Source organism: Pogoniulus pusillus, chromosome 26 (genome assembly GCF_015220805.1).
Source record: "Pogoniulus pusillus isolate bPogPus1 chromosome 26, bPogPus1.pri, whole genome shotgun sequence".
Classification (NCBI taxonomy): domain Eukaryota; kingdom Metazoa; phylum Chordata; class Aves; order Piciformes; family Lybiidae; genus Pogoniulus; species Pogoniulus pusillus.
Window position 1 is genome coordinate 3,049,306 of NC_087289.1, and position 21,883 is coordinate 3,071,188.

General features: G+C 49.5%; 1 protein-coding gene across 2 annotated transcripts; it reads right to left on the minus strand.

The window, feature by feature from the left end:
- Positions 1–64: 64 nt before the first annotated feature.
- Positions 65–21,627, minus strand: UBE2G2 (ubiquitin conjugating enzyme E2 G2). 2 transcript variants are annotated; one of them, XM_064165150.1, is made up of 6 exons: positions 21,435–21,627; positions 16,830–16,865; positions 16,693–16,738; positions 6,381–6,499; positions 4,913–5,053; positions 65–2,068 (listed from the first exon to the last, which is right to left on the minus strand). In XM_064165150.1, exons 1-6 carry the CDS (start codon positions 21,475–21,477, stop codon positions 1,956–1,958), a joined length of 498 nt encoding a protein of 165 aa, XP_064021220.1. In that variant the 5' UTR covers positions 21,478–21,627; the 3' UTR covers positions 65–1,955. The 2 variants fall into 2 exon arrangements, with proteins under 2 accessions (XP_064021220.1, XP_064021221.1); XM_064165151.1 differs by lacking the exons at positions 16,830–16,865; positions 21,435–21,627 and having other exon boundaries at positions 16,679–16,714.
- Between the last annotated feature and the right edge of the window lie 256 nt (positions 21,628–21,883).

The following is a 21,883-nucleotide window of genomic DNA, read 5'->3' on the forward strand; positions in this document are numbered from 1 at the left end:
GCACATCAGAGCTGGACTCTCTCAGCCAGCTGGGTACCCACATAAACACCCACTGCAATACAGCTAGGAAAGGAGAAAATAGAATCACTTTATTTTCAGTATACAGACTAAATGCCACCAGAAAGTAATGAGTGAGCACACATGAGTAAAACACTCTGCACTTAAAACCAGCCCACTTTTGCCATGCCTGCTGAATTCATCCTTTGCCATGCAGTGCTCACAGCTGCCCAGCATCGTTTCCAGGAGCAGCTGCAGTACTCCCAGCGGCAATGCTACATCTACTACAATTCAAAGAACACTCCCAGTTTGCACACAAGTTTTCCTGTATGCCCTGCAATACTAGTTAGGTATAACACTATTTCATCAGCCCTGCTCTCAAAACTACATCAGGTCTCCTATAACACCAAAGCAAGAAGAATTGCTTCTACAAGGAGGTAAAACCAGCAAGTTGTAGCAATAGGAACTCTTCAGAGACGCAGAAGGTCGGCACACTGAGATATGCAGCACGTTCAAGTGCAGCACAGACACCAGGACAGAAATACTGACGAGCTGTACAAGTGCACATGCACACCATCAGCTCTGGAAAGCTCTCTCCACGATATGACTCCTTCCTTGCCACATACTTTTCACAGGGGTTTTTAAAAGCCCTTCTCAAATGGAGCCCATTAAAAGCTACTGACACAATCTGCTTCCATGTGCTATCAGTGGGCATGTTATTGCTTGTACTGAACTAGGTAACACTTGGACCTACACAAGAGACTCACCTGCAAAGAACAAAGGTCACCAGTGGTGCCTAAGCAGTTTTACAAACTGATTGTTGCAGCTGGACCTACACAAGAGATTCACCTGCAAAGAATAAAGGTCACCAGTGGTGCCTAAGCAGTTTTACAAGCTGATTGCTGCAGCTGGCAATACTCACATCCTCCACGACAGCAACCAGCTACAATACTCTGTGGCTCTGGACATCCTCTAGAGAACAGTGAAGGTCTTCTCTGACTCAAATCTAGATGCCCAAGGGCAGTCAGCATAGAAAGTGTCCATTTCACAAAATTCATCATGTTCATCCATGTTCACTTCAGCAGCACTCAAATGCCAGCAGAAGAGAAGACACTGGAGACATTTTGCATGCCCAGTACAGCAGACATATTCTCACTGGCTCTCCAGGCTGTCAGTGACTTACTTTACCCATGGTGTGAGCCTGACCAGAGCGTTTTAAGAATTCAATCTTTACATCTTGCACCTCTGATTGAATGTAAAGTTTACAAGTGAGCATCTTTAAGGCGCAATGAAGCAGCTCTTGGGCTTTCTTCCCAGCAAAAAACACTGATCAGCACAAAGTTGGTGTTACATGGGAACACCAATCCATCCTAGGACCCCAACCAGTCCCAGACAACTCCTCAGATCTTCCCTTGAAGTTACATGCTGCACAATCACTTTCTTCACTAATGCATCACAGCCTCTTTTGCTAACTCTACTCTTCAAATCAGTTCTGTCTGCAAATGTTGCTCTTAACATAGAGAGTATCATAAAACTGTTAAGATTATTTCCTGCCTGCTGCTGCTCCAGCTGCAATGCTACATACAAGCATGCAAATCCTTCTTCAGCAGGTGATCCAAGCCAGCTCTGTTCTCAAACAGCAAACAGGCGAAGGTGGGCTGCAGATTGCCAAGTCTTTAAGCTTTCCATACCATGAAGTGAGGTAGCAACAAGCAACCTGTGAATCAGCATTGTCTCCATACTTTTCCTTACTATTAAATCCCCTTGCCACACTATTTAGTGACTGAACTAAAGGTTTCTCTGGAGCAGTGGCAGAAGAAAGGAGATGGTAAATAAATAATGGACGATAAGAACTAGGCCAATAGTTTTGCAAAGTTTTCCTTTTTTGGTACCAGCAAATGAGCACTGCTCATTTTCAGGTGGAGAGAAATACAAAACACTTCAGTCTCTTTGAGAGCTTAAAGTCCAAGTGACTTCTGCACAATTTGCTTGGCAATTTTGTTGAACTGTTCTCTGTCTTCCCGCCACATCTTGGAGGCATCCACGTTGGCTCCGCTTTCGTCGTTTGGCTCTGAAATGAGAAAGGCTGAAATGGAGCTGGGCAGGCAGGCAATGGAATGAGATCCTCTGGCTTCCCCAGCAGTGCCTCTGTACTGCCACTTCCCTCTGTCTTTGACACACTTCCCCCTCCTGCGACTACAGAAACATAGAATCACAGAATGGTAGGGGGTGGGAAGGACTTGTAGAGATCATGGAGTCTAACCCACCAGCCAAAGCAGGGTCACCTAGGGCAGGTCACATAGGAACACAATTAGGTGGGTTTTGAAAGTCACTAGAGAGGGAGACTTCACAACTTCTCTGAGCAGCCTGTTCCAGGCCTCCAGTACCCTCACAGCTAAGAAGCTTCTCTTCATGTTGAAGTGGAACCTCCTGCGTACCCATTGTTCCTTGTCCTATCACTGGGCACCACCAAAAAGAGCCTGGCACCTTCATCTTGACACCCACCCCTTTATAGACATTCATAAGGTCCCCTCTCAGCCTTCTCTTCTCCACACTAAACAGCCCCAGGTCTCCAGCCTTTCTTCAAAGGAGAGATGTTCCAGTCCCTTCATCATCCTCATGGCCTCCATTGGACTCCCTCCAGCAGCTCCCTGTCTCTCTTCGATTGGGAAGCCCAGGACTAGACACAGTATTTCAGGTGTGGTCTCACCAGGGCAGAGCAGAGGAGGGAGGAGAACTTCCCTAGACCTGCTGGACACACTTTTCCGGATGCACCTCTGGATCCCATTTCACCTCTTGGCCACAAAGGCACACTGCTGTATGGTGGAAAACTCACACCAGCAAAGACAATACAACGGCAGCTGCTGGGCTCCTGAACAGTTCTGATCTAACTGGGCACATGAGAACATCACAGCAAGGTGGAGTTCAAGTAAGAAACAAGTACCCGAGGAAGAAGCCTCTCTTTTGTTTATGCTCTAAGCAGTTGAGCCCCACATGGAAGAACACAATGCCAGTGCTGTCAAGGGTTTTTTCAGCTGCACACTGCTCACTGCAAAACGTTTTGTCTGGATCTGTGGCTTCACAGACACAAAGCCCTCCCGAGCAGGCCACCCAACAGGCTCCCTCACTCTTTGGGGTGGGTTGTTCTATTAAAAACCAACAGAACACAACCAGAGAACCCATAGAATGCTTTCATTTCTGCAACTTCTGTCATCCAAGGATTTCAGAGCGCTTCACATAGCCTCTGTGACTCTCACACTTCATTTGGACAGAGGTAAGCTGAACCATGGGGTTGATCAGCTTTATGCTCAGCACGAAACAGGGCAGCTGCTATGGCACTACACAAGCCAAGAAGGCAGAATGGGCTCTGCCCAGTTTCCTTCACACACTAGTCCATATCCACACCAGCCCAGCTCAGGGCAGGCAACCTGGGCTCGTGTCATTCTTGACACAATGCTGATGCTCTGCCCTTCAATACCAGTACATGTGCTGGTCACCCAGCCCTGTAAGTTTGGGATTATGCTATCTGCAGAGCCAGCAGCCTGAAAGCAGTTCATCATTGATGGTTTAGACTACTTCCTCCAAAGGCCATGGGGAGAACAGGACACACAGGAAGAGGACGAGAGAGATCAGGCGACTCCTACACTACCTAGTACAGGCAAGGCTGCACCACAAATTGAGTTCTTGGAGGCCAGAGGAAGCCCAGCCAGGTACTGGTGTCTGCACAGCCTCCCAAGAGCAGGTTACAAAAGAATGTGTTGCATGCTCTTTGAACTTTGCTGCTTCTAAACCCTTTAAATGGTGTAAACTCTTCTATTGTTCAAAACTGACTCTAAGGGACATAGCTCTGCCTTTTCCAGGCAGTTCAGTGGCTCTGTCCACTCTGTGGAAAAGGACCAATCTTCCAGGGAGCTGATCCACAGCCCTTGCTGGGTTTGGGGAAAGCCCAAACGAAGGCTACACAGAAAGTTTTTCACCCTACCCTCCCACTAAAGAAGCTTTCCTCTGATTCTGGTGGCAGAATGGGGAACACTCCCAGTCTGACAAATAGCAAACAGAAATGGAGGGTGCTGGCTTATGGATTCCACTTTACCAGTCTGGTTAGATCTGCTTGGTAACCCTTCAACTGCTAAAGTGAAATCCAACACAGGCTGTAATCAATACCTTTAAGACATGAAACAGGCTGCCCAGAGAGGTTGTGGAGTCTCCTTCCTGGAGACTTCCAAAATCCACCTGGATGCGTTCCTGTATGACCTGCCCTAGGTGATCCTGCCCTGGCAGTGGGGTTGGACTGGATGATCTCTTGAGGTCTCTTCCAAACCCTAACAGTCTATGATTATGTGAAAGCTGAACTGACATCCCAGCAAATACAAAGATGGAGCACAGGTTTTGTGCAGGAGCAGAGGATGAGTGTATGTTGTAGCAAAAGAGGTTCCACCTCAACACAAGGGGGAACTTCTTTACTGTGAGTCACAGAGCACTGGAACAGGCTCCCCAGAGAGGTTGTGAGGTGTCCTTCTATGGAAACTTTCAAGGCCTGTCTGGATGTGTTCCTCTGTGATCTGTGTTAGATAGTACTGTCCTGCTCTGGCAGTGGGGGTTGGACTCGATGATCTCCTTGGGTCCCTTCCAACTCCTAACATCCTGTGATCAGCAGAGCCTCTGGACACACCTGAGCAGCAGCAGCTGCTGGGTTGCTGGTGGCCTGGAAGGCAAGCACTGCAGCTGCTCACAAAGCTGGACATTCACCAATTTCAAATGACTTTCAGAGAGCCAGGTTATTAATAAATACATTCCAGGGCTTTAAGAACTCTGGGTGCTGCTGGGCAGCTTTAATTGTCCTTTTGCCACTTAAACCAAGCAGCAAGGAGCAGCTGCAGCTGACTGTGACTGCTAGCAGAGCAGCAATCCTTACCTGCCAGCATGCTAACAACAGACAGGAGGATCTTTTCCACACTCTGCACGGGACTCCATCGCTCAGCACTGCTCTCGTATCCCATAGGATCATCCCCAGGAGCATGAAGAATAGAGATGCAAACTCTCCCATCTGGGTAAACTGCACAAGAAGTACAGGAGAATGATTGTTATGCAGTGGTAGATCTTTACAGGTTCACAGATTGCACTGCTTTGGAAAGGACCTTCAAAGGTCATCTCGTCTAATCCCCCTGCAGTCAGCAGGGACACCTGTAACTAAATCAGGCTGCTCAGGTGAACACTTGGACGTGGCCTTTGTATGACTGAAGCTAAACCCAGTTTTAAATTCCCTTCTCCAAAGGCAAAATCTAGCAAAAATTTCCTTTAAGCCAACGTAACAAACTCAGGTCAGCTCCCTCCTTGCCAGAAGCCTGCTGGAGCACTTGTGTCATTTAGTAACAGAAAACAAGCCAGGGATGCAGCCTGCTGGAACAGAGCAAGCACTGATGCAGAGATGCATCTCCAAGTAGGTAACCAATTCTCCTAAAACCTAAGGGTAACAGGCACACGGCACTGAATGCATGCTGCAGTCCTCCACCAGTCAGTCAGCTTGCAAAGAATAAAGCAAGCTTGCTCTACTGCAGCAAGGAGGGAAAAGTGGTATGCTAGAAACAATGCATTTGATATCATTTTGAATGTTATCTTCAGATGTTATCTTTATTTCAACAACAGTTACAAGTATTCCTGAAATGACCTCCTTAAAGGCAGAGGAATTGTTGGAATCTTTATAGGAGAGCTCATAACAAAAAGGCCCATGAGGGGTGATGTGATAAAGTGACTCTAAAACAGAATAAAAACTGCTGGACAGCTGTGAACACTCCTACTGCATAATCAGGGTTTGGGAAGGAGAGAACCACCCTTGATTCATGGATTGGTTCAGGTTGGAAGGGGCCTTGAAGATCACCTAGTTCCAATTGCCCTGCCATGGGCATTGCCCACTAGACCAGCTTGCTCAAGGCCTCATCCAACCAGATCTTACACACCTCCAGGAAAGGGGTATCCACAGCCTCTCTGGGCAACCTGTTCCAGAGTCTCACCACTGGAAGAAGAATTTCTTCCTAATCTCCAGTCTAAATCTCCTCCCTTCTAGCTCAAAGCCATTGCCACTCATCCTATCGCTACAAGCCCTTGTAAAAAGTTCCTCCCCAGCTCTCCTGTAGCCCCCTTCAGGTACCAGAAGGCTGCTTTAAAGTCTCCCCAGTGCCTTCTCTTCTCCAGGCTGAACAGCTTTAACTCTCCCAGCTTGTCCCCACAGGGTGAGTGCGCCAGCCCTGACTGTCTTGGTGGCCTCCTCTGGAGGCCTCCACTGCAGCAGTTCCATACTGAAAAGGATGCCAGCTTGCCTGCTGCCAAAGTTTGTCTTTAATGTGAACAAGCAACCCCAAACCGTGCTGCTGAATCAGACTCACTGTTTGGATGGAACATCTCACAGGTGAACCTCATCTTGGGAGGACTTAGTGGGTAGTCGAGTGGGAAGCTCAGAATAGCAGGGAAAACCCCGTACTCGAAGCAGGTGTCTTCAGGGCCCCTAGAAACAGACAAAAAGCTGCTCACCAGAGTTTCAAAGAGTTCACAGGTTCAGAGCATGGTCTGGGTTGGAAGGGACCTTAAAGATCATCTACTTCAACCCTAACTGCCATGGGCAGGGATATCTCCCACTGGACAAGCTTGCTCAGGGCCTCATCCAACTTGGCCTCGAACACTGGACCACAGGCTCACGGGATGTTAGGGGTTGGAAGGGACCCAAGGAGATCATCCAGTCCAACCCCCCTGCCAGAGCAGGACAATGCTATCTGACACAGGTCACAGAGGAACACATCCAGACAGGCCTTGAAAGTCTCCAGAGAAGGAGACTCCACAACCTCTCTGGGGAGCCTGTTCCAGTGCTCTGCGACACCTCCAATTCTCTCGGCCTGTCCCCACAGAGAGAGGTGCTCCAGCCCTCTGATCATCTTCATGGTCTCCTCTGCACCTGCTCCAACAGTTCTGTGTGTTGAGGGCACCAGAACTAGACAGAGTACTCCAGGTGGGGTCTCAGGAGCACAGAGCAGAGGGGCAGAATCCTCTCTGGGGTCACACTGCTTTTGACGCAGCCTAGCACAGGGTCGGCCTCCTGGGCTGCAGGTGCACCTTGCTGGCTCCTGGTGAACTCTTCTGCCCAAATTCTTGTCTAGTGAGACACCTGAGGTTTGGGTTGTATCACCTTCTCCAGAAAACTAAGTGTTAACACAACCTTAGCCCACACCTCATACACCTAACTCCAAATACAGGGTTTGGGAGGGAAGGGGGAAATCAAAGCTTGCACAGTGGATTACTAGGAAGGTCACAACACTGCTTAATTAGCAGGGTGTGTCTGGATATAATTGGGGTATCTGGCTCCAAGGCATGTAACATGATTTGAGCATCTGCACGTCAAGAGAAAGCAGAGGCAGGTGTGAGACTCCTGAACCTTTGAAGATGCTGTTGTGCTGCACAGGAGAGGGATGTCAAATGCTGCAGGGTCAAAACCACTTTATAAAGCCTACAGAGATCCCAGCTGCCAGCACGGAGCAGAACCACACAGAAACACTGATCACTGTCTGAGGGGGAAAAAAAAACACAGCAGTGTTCTGCAGAGATAAAAACACAGCTCAGGGACCATAATTGCTAGGTGCAGGACAACAGTGTTTCTTCTAAGCTGGTTTTGTTTGAACTCCCTGGAGTGCAGGCAGAGAATAAGTGGCTTGCTTCAGTGTTCTTGTAGAAACATTTCCTTACTGTGTTCATCATCTTGTTCAAAGTGCAATCGAGTTGAGGGTATAAAGACAACTAACTTCCTCTCCCTGCATAAAACAGTTTTTGGTAGTTAAGCAAAAAAGAAAGGTTATTAGACATGATTTATTCAAACCTGATGAACCATCTGGAAGTTATCACATAAACAGGCTTGGCTTCAACACCTCCAGCGACTCCACCACCTCCCTGGGCAGCCCATTCCAATGCCAATCACTCTCTCTGGCAACAACTTCCTCCTAACATCCAGCCTAGACCTCCCCTGCCACAACTTGAGACTCTGTCCCCTTCTTCTGTTGCTGATTGCTTGGGAGAACAGACCAACCCCACCTGGCTACAGCCTCCCTTCAGCTAGTTGTAGACAGCAATGACATTAGTAAAAAGCTCTTCAAGCAGCAAGAAGCTCTTCAAACAAAGGTTACACTGCCTGGGAAATAAGACTTGGGAATCTATTCATGCTTCCTCCTCCTCCTCCCAATCTACACTCTCTATACCAGAAAGAACATAAAATTCAAGACCTCCTAACAGTTAAGGCTTCAGCTGGTAACCTACAGCTACCTGAAGGGAGGCTGTAGCCAGGTGGGGTTGGGCTCTGCTGCCAGGCAAGCAGCAACAGAACAAGGGGACACAGCCTCAAGTTGTGCCAGTGGAGGTCTAGGCTGGATGTTAGGAGGAAGTTGTTGGCAGAGAGAGTGATTGGCATTGGAATGGGCTGCCCAGGGAGGTGGTGGAGTCACCGTCCCTGGAGGTGTTGAAGAACAGCCTGGATGAGGCACTTAGTGCCATGGTCTGGCTGACTGGCTAGGGCTGGGTGCTAGGTTGGGCTGGATGGTCTTGGAGGTCTCCTCCAACCTGGTTGATTCTATGATTCTACAGAAGAAAAATGAGACCAGCAAACCCCAAAGCCTTAGCAGGCTCACTCTCTACACCTCTGGGATTTCAAGAGCCTTGGGCAGTAGATAAACCCAACAAGGACTCAATTTAACCCTGTTGATGCTGGCAGGTAAGATCAGAGAAATACAGCAACACACTGCAAGAACCAAAGCTAAACTCACCTCAACCATTTTGTTCCCTCTCCAGCCTTTTCCCTTCATTGAGTCAGGATTCAATTCACATCTGAGAGCTAATTGAATGCATTTTTTTTTCCTTCATGGCCATTTTAACTCCAGCTGCATTTTAAAAGCTCATTGTTGAACTTCTAAGAGTATGCACATACATGCATTGAAAAGTTGGTGGCTGTCTTCTGTTCTGAGAGCAAACACATAGCCTTAAGGGCTCTTCTGTCAAATATGTTAACCCAACAGGCTCCACTTTAGGCCCTGCATTATGTGACAAAATGCTTTCTATTTTTTTGTTTTAGCCATTCAGTGCTGCCAGAACTGACTTGAAAGAAATTATTCAAGTTAACCCAAGGCAGCAGTTGCAGCTACAAAACACTCAGGAGGCTGCAACGTTTCAACTTGATGGTATTGCTCTCGGTTCAGGAAAGGGTCTGGGCAGAGGCACAGAATGAAAGAGGACAGCACCTCTAGAGATCTTTGCAGAGCAGGTGGTGTGATTGCAAAGTCCACCACATTGAAAGCTCCTGCTATTAGCTTGAGTTGCTATGCTAGTTAAGAGTCCAGATTATCCTGTACTTGATTAGGCTTCACAGAACCACAGAATGTTAGGGGTTGGAGGGGACCTCTAGAGATCGCTGAGCCCAGGCACCCTACCAAAGCAGGGTCACCCAGGAACAGGCAGTGCCATGAACAGAGACACTGAGTGCAGCCTCAGCAAGTCTGCTGATGACACCAGGCTGTGTGGTGCAGCAGACAGGCTGGAGGGCAGGGATCCATCCAGAGGGATCTGGACAGGCTGCAGAGGTGGGCACAAGCCAACCTCAGGAGGTTCAACAAGACCAAGAGCAACGTCCTGCAGCTGGGTTGAGGCAATGCCAAGCACAAATGCAGGCTGGGCAGTGAGTGGCTGGAGAGCAGCGCTGAGGAGAGGGAGTTGAGGGTGCTGGTGGATGAGAAGCTCAACAGGAGCCAGCAGTGTGCACTTGCAGCCCAGAAAGCCAACCAGAGCCTGAGCTCCATCAGAAGAAGTGTGCCCAGCAGGGCCAGAGAGGTGATTCTCCCCCTCTGCTGTGCTCTGGTGAGACCCCACCTGGAGTACTGCATACAGCTCTGGAGCCACCATTACAAGAAGGATGTGGATGTGCTGGAGTGTGTCCAGAGAAGGGACATGAGGATGATCAGAGGGCTGCAGCAGCTCTGCTACGAGGACAGACTGAAAGGGTTGGGGCTGTGCAGTCTGGAGAAGAGAAGGCTCCCAGGGGACCTTCTTGTGGCCTTCCAGGATTTGAAGGGGTCTACAAAAAAGCTGGGGAGGGACTTTTTAGGCTCTCAGGGAGTGACAGGACTGGGGGGAATGGAGCAAAGCTGGAGATAGATGGGTTCAAACTGGACATGAGGAGGAAGTTGTTCAGCATGAGAGTGGTGAGAGGCTGGAATGGGTTGCCCAGGGAGGTGGTTGAGGCCCCATCCCTGGAGATATTTAAGGCCAGGCTGGCTGAGGCTGTGGGCAGCCTGCTCTAGGGTAGGGTGTCCCTGCCCATGGCAGGGGGGTTGGAATTAAATGATCCTTGTGGTCCCTTCCAACCCTGACTGATTCTATGATTCTATATTCAGGCAGGTTTTGGAAGCCTCCAGAGAAGGAGACTCTACAACCTCTCTGGGCAGCCTACTGGAGGGTTCCAGCACCAAGAAACACCCAGACCACAGAGAGATGACACTCACCCAGCTGAGCAAAGAGCCAACAGGCCAGCTGCATTAAGGTCCCATAGTCCAGGGCAGACAAAGCAGTGGCCATCACTAATGGTGTGCAGGAGCCAGGCACTCAGCACAGGTTTGAAGTGTGCAACTCTAGGGTGCACCTTGTTGCAAACCTGCTCCATCTGAGAAGCACAGAATCGCTCTGATGGGAAAAGACCTTCAAGATCATTGTGTCCAACCATTCTGTAACTCTACCAAGGCTGATGCTAACCCATGTCCCTCAGCACCACACCTCTGCCACTTTGAAACACTTGTGGGGATGGTGACTCCACCAGCTCTCTGAGTAGCTTGTTCCAATGCCTGACCACTCTTGCAGGAAAGACATTTCTCCTAATACCCAAACTAAACCTTCCCTGGTGCAATCTGGGTTCATTTCCTCTCATTCTATCACCTGATACTAGGGAGAAGAGATCAACATTCACCTCACTCCAACCTCTTTTCAGGGAGCTGTAGAGAGCAATGAAGCCTCCCCTCAGGCTCCTTGTCTTCAGGCTCCTCAGGAACCCTAGTTCCCTCAGCTGCTCTTCACCAGACCTATTCTCCAGGCCCTTCACCAGCTTTGTTGCCCTTCTCTGGACACACTCCAGCACCTCAATGTCCTTCTTGGAATGAGGGCTAAGTACAGGGGACAATCACTGCCCTAGTCCTACTGGTAACATTATCATGATGCAGGCCAGCAAGCTAGTGGCCTTCTTGGCCACCTGGGCACACACTGGCCTGTTTTCAGCTGTCTGTCAACCAACACCCCCAGGTCTTTCTTTGCTGGGCAGCTTCCAGCCACTCTGCCCCAATCCTGGAGCATTCATAGGGTTGTTGTTACCCAAATGCAGGACCCAGCACTTGGTCACATTGAACCTCATCCCACTGGCCCAGCCTGGCCAGGTCTCTCTGCAGAGCCTTCCTGCTCTCCAGCAGATCAACACCCAACACTCTCTCTCAGTTTAGTACCAGTTGCAGACTTAGGATGAAGACTCTTTATTGCAGGCAGTGTCTGAGTGCTCTCCTGAACGTGCTGCTACTCTAAAGACTTCACTAAAGCACTGAGGAGTGGCCATCAGTTCTCCTCCAGCCATTTTATGGCACTGCATGACTTGTTAGGCAAGCAGACTGCTTAGCTGTGTGAGATGTTATGAACAACTGTGCTGACACAAAACACAGCACATAGGAACAAGAAGCTCTGAACTCTGTGAGCTGGCTATGACTCTGGCAAGGGGAAGAAGCAGATGGCAGCTCTCTGCTAAAATAGAAGGGGGAAGGGCAGGGACAAGGACAATCTATCTGACAATCACAGCTTCAAGCACATTTGTAAATGGCTCATTGGTAAAAAGATGCTGGAAAAAGACCAAATGCCAGAGTCATCAGATGCTCCACAGGGGAATTCCATGCAAAAAAAAAGGCAATATGCCTAATTATAGCTCTAATTACCCTTCTAGACAGGGGGTTTGATATGTTGACTTCAATTTATCCTGTTTAGCTTGCATGCAATCTTTAGTCCTTAACAACTATGTGGGTTTATGTCCTCTGGTTATAAACTTTACCAGTAACACACACTTGCATATGCCAACCCAAGAAAGCCAAACTTGGTCTTGAAACATTAAATTCCTGAACCTGCACAAGACAAAGCAGCCTGTTGGACCTCACACAGTGCTCAGCAACGTGATGGCAAACTCTCCTCACAGGCTGGGGTTATTTAACATGAGTAAGTCACCCTGTTGTAAGGCCTTAGCTTTCATAAATACTCTCATTCAGCTGCTGTTTGATGTCCCATCAAAAGGCTGCATTTTACATCAGGCTCCAAATCTCACTCTTCAGAGAGATTACATTGGATTTTCAGTGCTGGATCGGTGTCACTCACTCTGGCAAGTATAAGAAGTGTTCTCCCTTTCAGGCATGTCAATGCAGCCTTAATGTGGACATGTTTCACATGCATCCAGCACTTGCTGCAGGCAAGAACACTGAAAATACAAATTATCACTATCATTACTTTAAAAGGCATTACTTAATCTCTGAGCCAAGTTCTTACACTAACTGGGGTACCATTGCTCTGAACTGATAGATGGGTGATGTCTTTGCTCTCTCAAGTCTCCTTTTCTGTGGTATTTGTCCTACAGCTTTGTGTAAATTGACTTGAGTGAAAAATGTATTCCTTTCTCCTTGACATGGAACTGCTGCAGTGAGTCCAGAGGAGGACATGAAGATGAAGGTGTTCAAGAGAAGACTGGATGAGGCACTTGGTGCCATGGTCTAGTTGACTGGATAGGGCTGGGTGCTAGGTTGGAGTGGATGATCTTGGAGGTCTCTTCCAACCTGGTTGATTCTATGATCCTCTAGAAGGCTGGATTACCTTCCCTATGGGGACAGGTTGAGAGAGTTGGGGCTGTTCAACCCGGAGAAGAGAAGGCTCCAGAAAGACCTTATAGGGAGGGACATTCTACTACCTGAAGGGGCTACAAGAAATCTGAGGAGGGACTTCTTATAAGGGCTTGCAGTGATAGGATGAGGAACAACGGATTGAGGCTTAAGGAAGGTAGACTTAAGACTGAGATTAGGAAGAAATTCTTTACAGGGAGGGTGGTGAGACACTGGAACAGGTTGCCCAGGGAGGTCATGGATGTGCCCTCCCTGGAGGTGTTGAAGGCCAGGCTGCACAGGGCCTTGAGTAAGATGATCTAGTGGAAGGTGTCTCTGCCCATGGCAAGGAGGTTGGAGCTGGATGATATTTTAAAGTCCCTTCCAACCCAAACCATTCTACAAATCCAGGCTACCTTTTTCAGCCTAAAACTCTGAAGCCAACTTTAGTTTCCTCATCCGAGCTCCTTTTCGTTCCCCTAATCTCACACAGTGCATTTCAGATTACAAAACACTGGGAGAAGATTATCAGGGACAAACATAAACAAATCATTTAGCTTGCCTTCCAAATCTATGCAAAGACTTCTACTAATAGAGCTGTGCAAAGAGATGAAAGTAACCAAACATGTTTAGGGTAAACATGTTTCTACTGTGCCACAGCTCCAGAATTTAGCAGATCTTCAAACATAACTTTAGGATGATGCACAGAAACCAAAATTAGAGCTCCTCCACCTCTCCTTTTGTGCTGACAAAGACCTGAAGCTCAACACTCAGCACTTTTAAAAGCCTTTCAAGTTTGCAAGCAGCTCCTCTGGTGTTTAAAAATGTACTATTGCAGGCAACACCAAGAAGAGTATTTTCTGTGCAATGACTCGCATCCAAAAGTACCTCTGTGTCTGTCCCCTCCACGAAAGCTCTACTCAACCACAAGATCTCTGCTCCAAGCAACTGCAAATAGGCAGGAATTTCCTTCCACATTCCAAGAAGTGCATTAAATCCTCTGGGATTTCTACATCCCAAGCAACACATGGCTGTCTGAGCAGCACTTTGGCACTTTACAAAGTGCATGTTTCAGAGGAGTGGTAACTCTTCCACTTGCACAAAGCGTTAAGACACTGCAGCCAAAATCCTTCCTTCAGGCAACAAATCAGTCTTTGGTTTACAGATTCACAGACTGCACTGGGTTGGAAGGGACCCTCAAAGGTCATCTTGGACAACCCTGCTGCAGTCAGCAGGGGCACCTCTAACTAGATCAGGCTGCCCAGGGCCACTTCAAGCCTGATTTTGAATGTCTCCAGGAACAGGGTCTCAACCTTGGCAATCTGTTCCAGTATTTCACCACTCTCATTGTGAAGAACTTCCTTCTGATATCTACCTTAATTCTACCCTGCTCCAGTTTCAAACCATTGCCCCTCATCCTATCACCAAAAGTCCTTCTGAACAGTCCCTCCCCAGCCTTTCTGTACATCCCCTTCAGATACTGAAATGCAGCTCTAGGGTCTTCTCAGAGCCTTCTCTTCTCCAGCTTGAACAGCTCCAATTGTTTCAGCCTATCTTTTAGAAGAGGTGCTTCAGTCCCAAATCACCTTTGTGACCTCCTCCAGCAGGTCCATATCTCTCCTGTGTTGGGGGCCCCACAGCTGGACACAATACTCTAGGTGAGGTCTCACCAGAGCAGAGAGGCAGAATCACCTCTCTCAATCTGCTAGCCACACTTCTTTTGATGCAGCCCAGAACACCACTGGCCCTCTGGGCTGCAAGTGTCCATTGCTGGCTCAAGTCCAGCTTCTCACCCACCAGCATCCCCAAGTCCTTTTCTGCAGGGCTGCTCCCAACCTCATCATCCCCCAGCCTGTGTTGATATCATGGACTGCCCTGACTCAGGTGCAGGATTTTATTTCAGGGGACAGAGCTACCAGGAAGCAGAGCCTGTCCACCACAGGATATATTGCTCCAGAGAGGCAGAGGCATTTACCAACTCCTCAGATCAATCAGTAGGCAAGCAGAGGTGATCCAAATCTCCATCTACCAAGGCCTAAAATAACTCAGAGGCTCACACTTGCCATAAAGGCTCACCCACACAGCCAGCATGTGTGGAATGGGTGACGTGCTACAGCTTGGTACACTTTTGTATTGTTGTGTCTGATCCCAACACATCTTGGTTTTCACCCCCAGACAACAACCCAGCCAAGCCAGCAAAACTTCCACCCACACTGGCTGAGAATCTCCTCAGTCAGCACTCAGTGGCTGCAGTGAAAACCTGTCCAGAGCAGGTATAGAGTCAGTCAGGGTTGGAAGGGACCACAAGGAGCAGCCAGTTCCAACCCCCCTGCCATGGGCAGGGACACCCTACCCTAGAGCAGGCTGCACACAGCCTCAGCCAGCCTGGCCTTAAACACCTCCAGCAATGGGGCCCCAACCACCTCCCTGGGCAACCCATTCCAGCCTCTCACCACTCTCATGCTGAACAACTTCCTCCTCACATCCACTCTGAACCTGCCCATCTCCAGCTTTGCTCCATTCTCCCCAGTCCTGTCACTCCCTGATAGTCTAAAAAATCCTTCCCCAGCTTTTTTGTAGCCCCTTCAGATACTGAAATGCCACAAGAAGGCCTCTTGGCCCTGTCTGAAAGAAAGGAAATCACCAACTTTTACTGAAGGAATCCTTAAACACAGAGTCTGGATCTACCCTAACAACACACCACCATCTTTAAAACTGACTGAATGGGTCAGAACTGCTTCATCTCAGTAGGTTTCCAGATGGCACTAAGCTGGAAGGGAGTGTTGATCTGCTGGAGGGTAAAGAGGGCTCCACAAAGAGATCTGGCCAGGATGGATCAATGGGTTGAGGACAACTGAGATTCTACAAGAGCAAGTGCTGGGTCCTGCACCTGGGTCACAATGACCCCAGACTGGGAACAGAGTGGCTGGAAACCGCCCAGCAGAGAAAGACCTGGGGGTGTTGATCAACAGCTGGCTGGACATGAGCCACTATGTACCATAAAGGCCATCAGCATCCTGACCTTCAGCATAAGAAGAGTAGAAGGAAGCTTGAAAATAACTTGTAGGATGGTGGGCAAGAAGATTTTGTCTTTTTTGTGGCAAAGTTTGGCATGAATGACTTCAACCACCAAAGTTTGATATGAATGACTTCAACCATCAGCTGAGGAGTGGAATGAGGAGAACACAGCTTGTAAAGAAGTCTTTGTCACCCCCAAAACACAACAGGTAGGCATCAGAGCTATTCACCAACAATTTGTAGAGTAATGCTAACAGGTTTGTGTGATCTACAGGGAATTCATAGAATGATCAGGTTGGAAGTGACCTCTGGAGACTATTGAGTCCAACCTCCCTGTCAGAGCAGGATCACCTAGGGAAGGTCACATGGGAATGCATAAAAGCGGGTCTTGAAAGCCTCCAGAGAAGGAGACTCCACAACCTTTCTGGGCAGCCTGCTCCAGGGCTCCAGTAAAGAAGTTTTACCTCATGTTGAGGTGGAACCTCCTCTGTTCTAGCTTGTAGCCGTTATTCCTTGTCCTATCACTGGGCACCAGCTGGGTGTTGCTCATCATGATGGCACCCCTACAGCAAATGCTGTCTCTGTCACACTGCTTAGATTCCAAACACAATTTCCAGTTTGGGTCAGAAACAAAGTTTCCAGGCAAAGGCAGGTCAAGGTTGATGTTTTGCAGAACTGACACATACTGGTTTTCTCTTCTTGCTCTCCTAGCAGCTAATCAGAGCATGCAAGTGTTAACTGCAGATACAAACCAGTATGAACTCACATAATCAGAGCTTCCCACTCAAAGAAGTTCTCTTCATTCATGGGACCTATTAGGAAAAGAAACACAAAACAAAACTCAGCACTGCTTGAACACCAAACTACAGCTTCATGGCAAAGAAACCCTGCTAAGCTCCTCACCTGCTACGATCCCTTCTGGTGGGTTCAGGGTCAGCTCTGCAAAAACAAAGACATGGGTTAGTAGGTCATGTTAACCTCCCAGGTCTGGTCACAGCTTAGCACAGAGGCCCCACCACCACATGTCCTTGGAGAAAACATTGAGGACACCATGAAAGGAATCATAGAATTCATGGAATGGTAGGGGTTGGAACGGACCTCTGGACATATCAAGTCCAATCTCACATGTCCTGTCACTACAAGCTCTTGCAAAAAGTCCCTCCCCAGCTCCCCTGTAGCCCACATCAGCTATTTGATCTCCCCAGAATCTTCTATTCTCCAGGCTGAATAGCCCCAACTCTCCCAGCCTGCCACTATATGAGGTACTGATGCTGAGGGTTATTGTATGAATTGGGAATTACACCGATTTGCCATGTGGGAAGTCACCAACACATCAACCAGGTGCATGAGTAAACTTGTGTTAGGCTATGTGCAAAAACTGTGGGCAGCGAAGATTTCCATCTTCAGACAGCTAAGCTGACCACAACTGGAGCACTGCCTCCAATTTTGGTCCCCACTGTACAAAACAGTTGTGGATAAGCTAGAAGGTGTCCAGAGAAGAGTCAGAGAATGATCAGAAGACTGGCAGCCTTGCTATGTGAGGAAAGGCTGAGGGAGCTGAGTTTGTGCAGCTTTAAGAAGAGAAGGCTCAGAGGAGACCTTATTACCATGGACTAGTACACAAAGTGTGGCTACCAGGAGGATGGAGACTCCCTTTTTACAAGGAGTCTCATGGAAAAGCCAAGGGGTGACTGGGACAAGTTATTGCTGGGGAGATTCCCACTAGACTCCAGAAGAAAATGCTTCCCCAGGAGAGCAGTCAGACATTGGAATCATCTAAGGGAAGCAGTGGAGTCCTCTCCATCGGAGAGCTTTAAGACTCAGCTTGACAGGGAGCTAGGCCAGCTCACTTCAGCTAGGCTGAAAGGTTGAACCAGATGATCCTTGGAGTCCCTTCCAAGCTGGCACTGTGATTCAAAAGCATGCTGAGGTAGGCTGGCAGCAGCACTCTTCTGTTCCCTCAGGTTGCCATCGAATTTGGCAGAGACCTTTCTGACTGAGCTTCAAAGGCAGCAGACTGAAACTCAGTGTTATGGTCTCCCACAAAATCATGGAGCAGGTTTTTCCAGCTTGATAGAGACTATCTAACAGCATTCCATAGACAGGAAGAACCAGGAGGTTCTGAAACAATTTTGCTCCATCTTGTGGCTCCCTCTAAGAAAAGCCCTTTGGTATTTCCCACTGTGACATCCGTCTCATGAGGAAGGGCTTAGTCTGGACAAGACTGAGAGAGGATCTTATGAATGCCTATAAATATCTGAGGAGTGGGTGTCAAGAAGGTGGTGGCACTCTCTTATCAGTGGTGTCCTGTGATGGGACACAGAAAGGAAAGTCTGGCTTACTGGACTTCTGGAAACCTGAAGTTTCAGGAGATAAAGATTTGTACACTCAGTCATTGCTAATAACACTATCTTTTTTCACAACACTGTATTTTAATAGAGTTGGGAAAGTATTTTTAAAGGAAGATCAGAAGCAAGACGTTATCTGAGCTCATGGGGAAGAATGAAGAGAAGATTCAGGTGAAGCTGGCCTGCAGAATTACATCAAATTCTCTGTGGTGCTATTTCACAGAACATATTTCCTACAGAACTAACTCACACAGGACATTCCAGTAAGAGCTCAGTCACAAAAGTGGTTTAGATCCTTTGTGGCTGAGAAGATCTAAGTAGCTTTATAGAATCACAGAATTGCTTTTGGTTGGAAAAGACCTCTAAGATCAAGTCCAACCATCAACCCAACACCACCACTGCCATGAAACCATGTCCCCAGGTAACATGGGCCCACCTTTCTTGAACACCTCCAGGGGTGGCTACTCCACCACCTCTCTGGGCAGCCTGTTCCAATGCCTAACCATTTTCCTAGGAAATAATTTTGTTCCTAATCTCCAACCTGAACCTCTCCTGGCACAATTTCAGGCCATTCACAGAATTTCTTAGACTGGAAAAGACCTTCAAGATCATCGAGTCCAATCATCAGTTTCCCACTGACAAGTCACTGACTAAACCAAATCCCTCAGCACAACATCTGGTCACTATGATTCCTGTCATTCTATCACCTGATACTAGGGAGAAGTGACCAAACCCACATAGCTCCAACCTCCTTTCAGGGAGCTGTAGAGAGCAATAGAGGAGAATAGGAAAAAGCAGTCTAGTCCTCCTGCAGCTGCCTTTCAGGTGAGTGCTTCTAGACTACGGTAGAAAAAGGCAGGGGTTTTAGGCCATGTGGTCTGCATTCCCTGCAGCTGCAGTAGTGGGGCTGGCAGCTACTGGCAGCACTGGGACTGGAGAAGTTCAACAAGGACAAGTGCAGAGTCCTGCACCTGGGGAGGAGTAAGAAACTCCACCAGTACAAGCTGGGAGGTGATCTGCTGGAAAGCAGCCCTGTGGAGAGGCACCTGGGGGTCCTGGAGGATAACAAGTTACCCATGGCACAGCAATGTGCCCTTGTGGCCAAGAAGGCCAATGGGATCCTGGGGTGTATTAGGAGGAGTGTGTCCAGCAGATCAAGGGAGGTTCTCCTCCCCCTCTACTCTGCCCTGGTGAGACCTCATCTTGAAGACTGTGTTCAGTTTTGGGCTCTCCAGTTTAAGAGGGGCAGGGATCTGCTGGAGAGGGTCCAGCAGAGGGCTACGAGGATGATTAGGGGACAGGAGGGCATGGCTTATGAGGAGAGGCTGAGGGACCTGGGGCTGCTTGGTCTGGAGGAGAGAAGACTTTGAGGGGATTTGATAAACGTTTATAAGTATCTGAAGGCTGCCAGGAAGGGGGGGACAGGCTCTGCTCACTGCTCCCTGGGATAGGACAAGGAGCAATGGGTGTAAATTGCAGCAAAAGAGGTTCCACCTCAACACAAGGGGGAACTTCTCTACTCTAAGGGTCCCAGAGCACTGGAACAGGCTCCCCAGAGAGGTTGTGGGGTCTCCTCTATGGAGACTTTCAATGCCTGTCTGGCTGTGTTCCTCTGTGATCTGTGTTAGATAGCATTGTCCTGCTCTGGCAGGGGGGTTGGACTGGATGATCTCCTTGGGTCCCTTCCAACCCCTAACATCCTGTGAGCCTGTGGTGAGAGGCCCCAGACCAGCCCTGATCCTTGCACACACCTGCACAGTAAGCTCAGCCTAGAGACCTGTGCTCTGCAGGGGAGCCCGAGAACAAACAGGTATTGGCAGGAAACACATCTACGAACACAAAACAATTCCTCACTCCTGGGCAACTTTGGGAACTCTGTAAAGAACCATCACTGGAGCCTAAGGCCATTCTGCCCCTACCAAACACTTCTTTTTTCCTCTCCACTGCCTTAAACAGAAGCCAGGCCACGAGAGGCCAAAAGCAACCAGGTAAACAAAAAAAAAACCCAAATGAACAAATTGGTTGCTCAAAAAAAGGCACCTTCAGGCATCCCACAAACTGACCAGAGTAGATCACCTAAAGAGGATGTCCCAGATGGACTCAGCCTCTAGCAGCAGATCCCTTCTCTCTGTGGTGGGGCTGACAAACCTCTTGCCACCTCCTGCAAGCCACACCTCGGCAGGTGTTAAACCAAACAACTCCAGCTGAGCGCTGGATCTGTGTTTAAATGCTCTTCCTAAATGCCAAGCTTCTGTTAAGGCCTTGACAAACATGTTTCGTGATCTTTGAGGTAATAAAGCTCTGCAGCACAGGCTTCCAGGCTGCACTTTGTTCCAGCTGGGATATCTGAGTGTGAAATAATGAAGAGCACCGGGCACTTGTCCTGCATTCCCAGCCCTCCCTCGCCGCTAAGCTGCTGTGCCGCATCCCCCCAGACCTGCCACCAGAGCATAAACTGCAGCTCAAGCGCCACGGAATCGCAGAGTTACAGCACAGCCCAGGCTGGAAGTGACCTCGAAAGCTGTCATGGGGAAAGGAGCCTAAAAAGGACCCTTTAGCGCCTCGTCCAACTTGAAAACTCCCAGTGACGGCGACTCCACCCGGCCGCTGGGGAGGTGCTCCCGCTGGCAGACTGTCCTCACTGTAAGACACTTCTTTCTGATGCTATCACTCGATACCCGTGCCGGAGCGACTTCTAGGATGACATTTCCCACACATGCCAGCTAGACGTTCCACTGTACTACAACAAAAGAAGTTCGGATACCACGGCGTGTCCCAGCTGAACCAGTCGGGGCTCACAGCCAGGGCGGCCAAGGCTGGTTTGCCACCCAGGCTCAGGGCAGGGAGCAGCAGCTAGCAGGGGGAAACGGTGCCCTCAAAGGCTCCGCCGCTCACTAAGCCTCTGCCCCGTTTGTGTCCGCAGGGACGCGGGGAGAGCTCCGCAAGCCGAGGGGAGCAGCCAACGGGGACTGGAAGCCGGCAGCCGGCGGCGCAACAGCGGCTGGGCAAAGGGAGGCCCGCGGCCAGGCCTGCCCCGCCGCCGCCCCGTCCGCGGCCGCCAGCTCTTCCGGCCTTCAGGAAGCATCCCGTCAGGCGGGGCAGCACCGTGGGCTGCGGGGAAGACGAAGGAGTGCCCGGCCCCGCCGCTCCCCCGACTCACGCTTGTATTCGGCCATCAGCCGCTTGAGCGCCGTCCCCGCCATGACGCGGCCCCGCCGCTGCCTCCGCCGCTTCCGGAGGGACGGCCAGAGAGAGGCGATGAAGCGCCTAGAGCGGCCACAGCGCCAGCCAAACCGGACGGCTGCGGCGGCCGCCAGCCCCCGCGCCGCTCGGTGGTACGCGCTCGGTCCGCCCAGCGCCGGGCGGGGCCGCGCATGCGCTGAGCGGGACCCGCCCCGCGCGGAGCCCTGCCGTGGCGCTGGGCTCGTACCAGGGCAATGCGGAGTGGTCGAGGTTGGACGAGACGTCCAAGCTTGAGTCCAACCACCGACCCAGCACCACCGTGGCGGCTAAACCACGTCTCTACGTGTCACGTCTACAGGTTAACTGAACAGCTCCAGGGAGGGTGACTCCACCGCCTCCACGTGGACCCGTTCAATGTCTGGACCA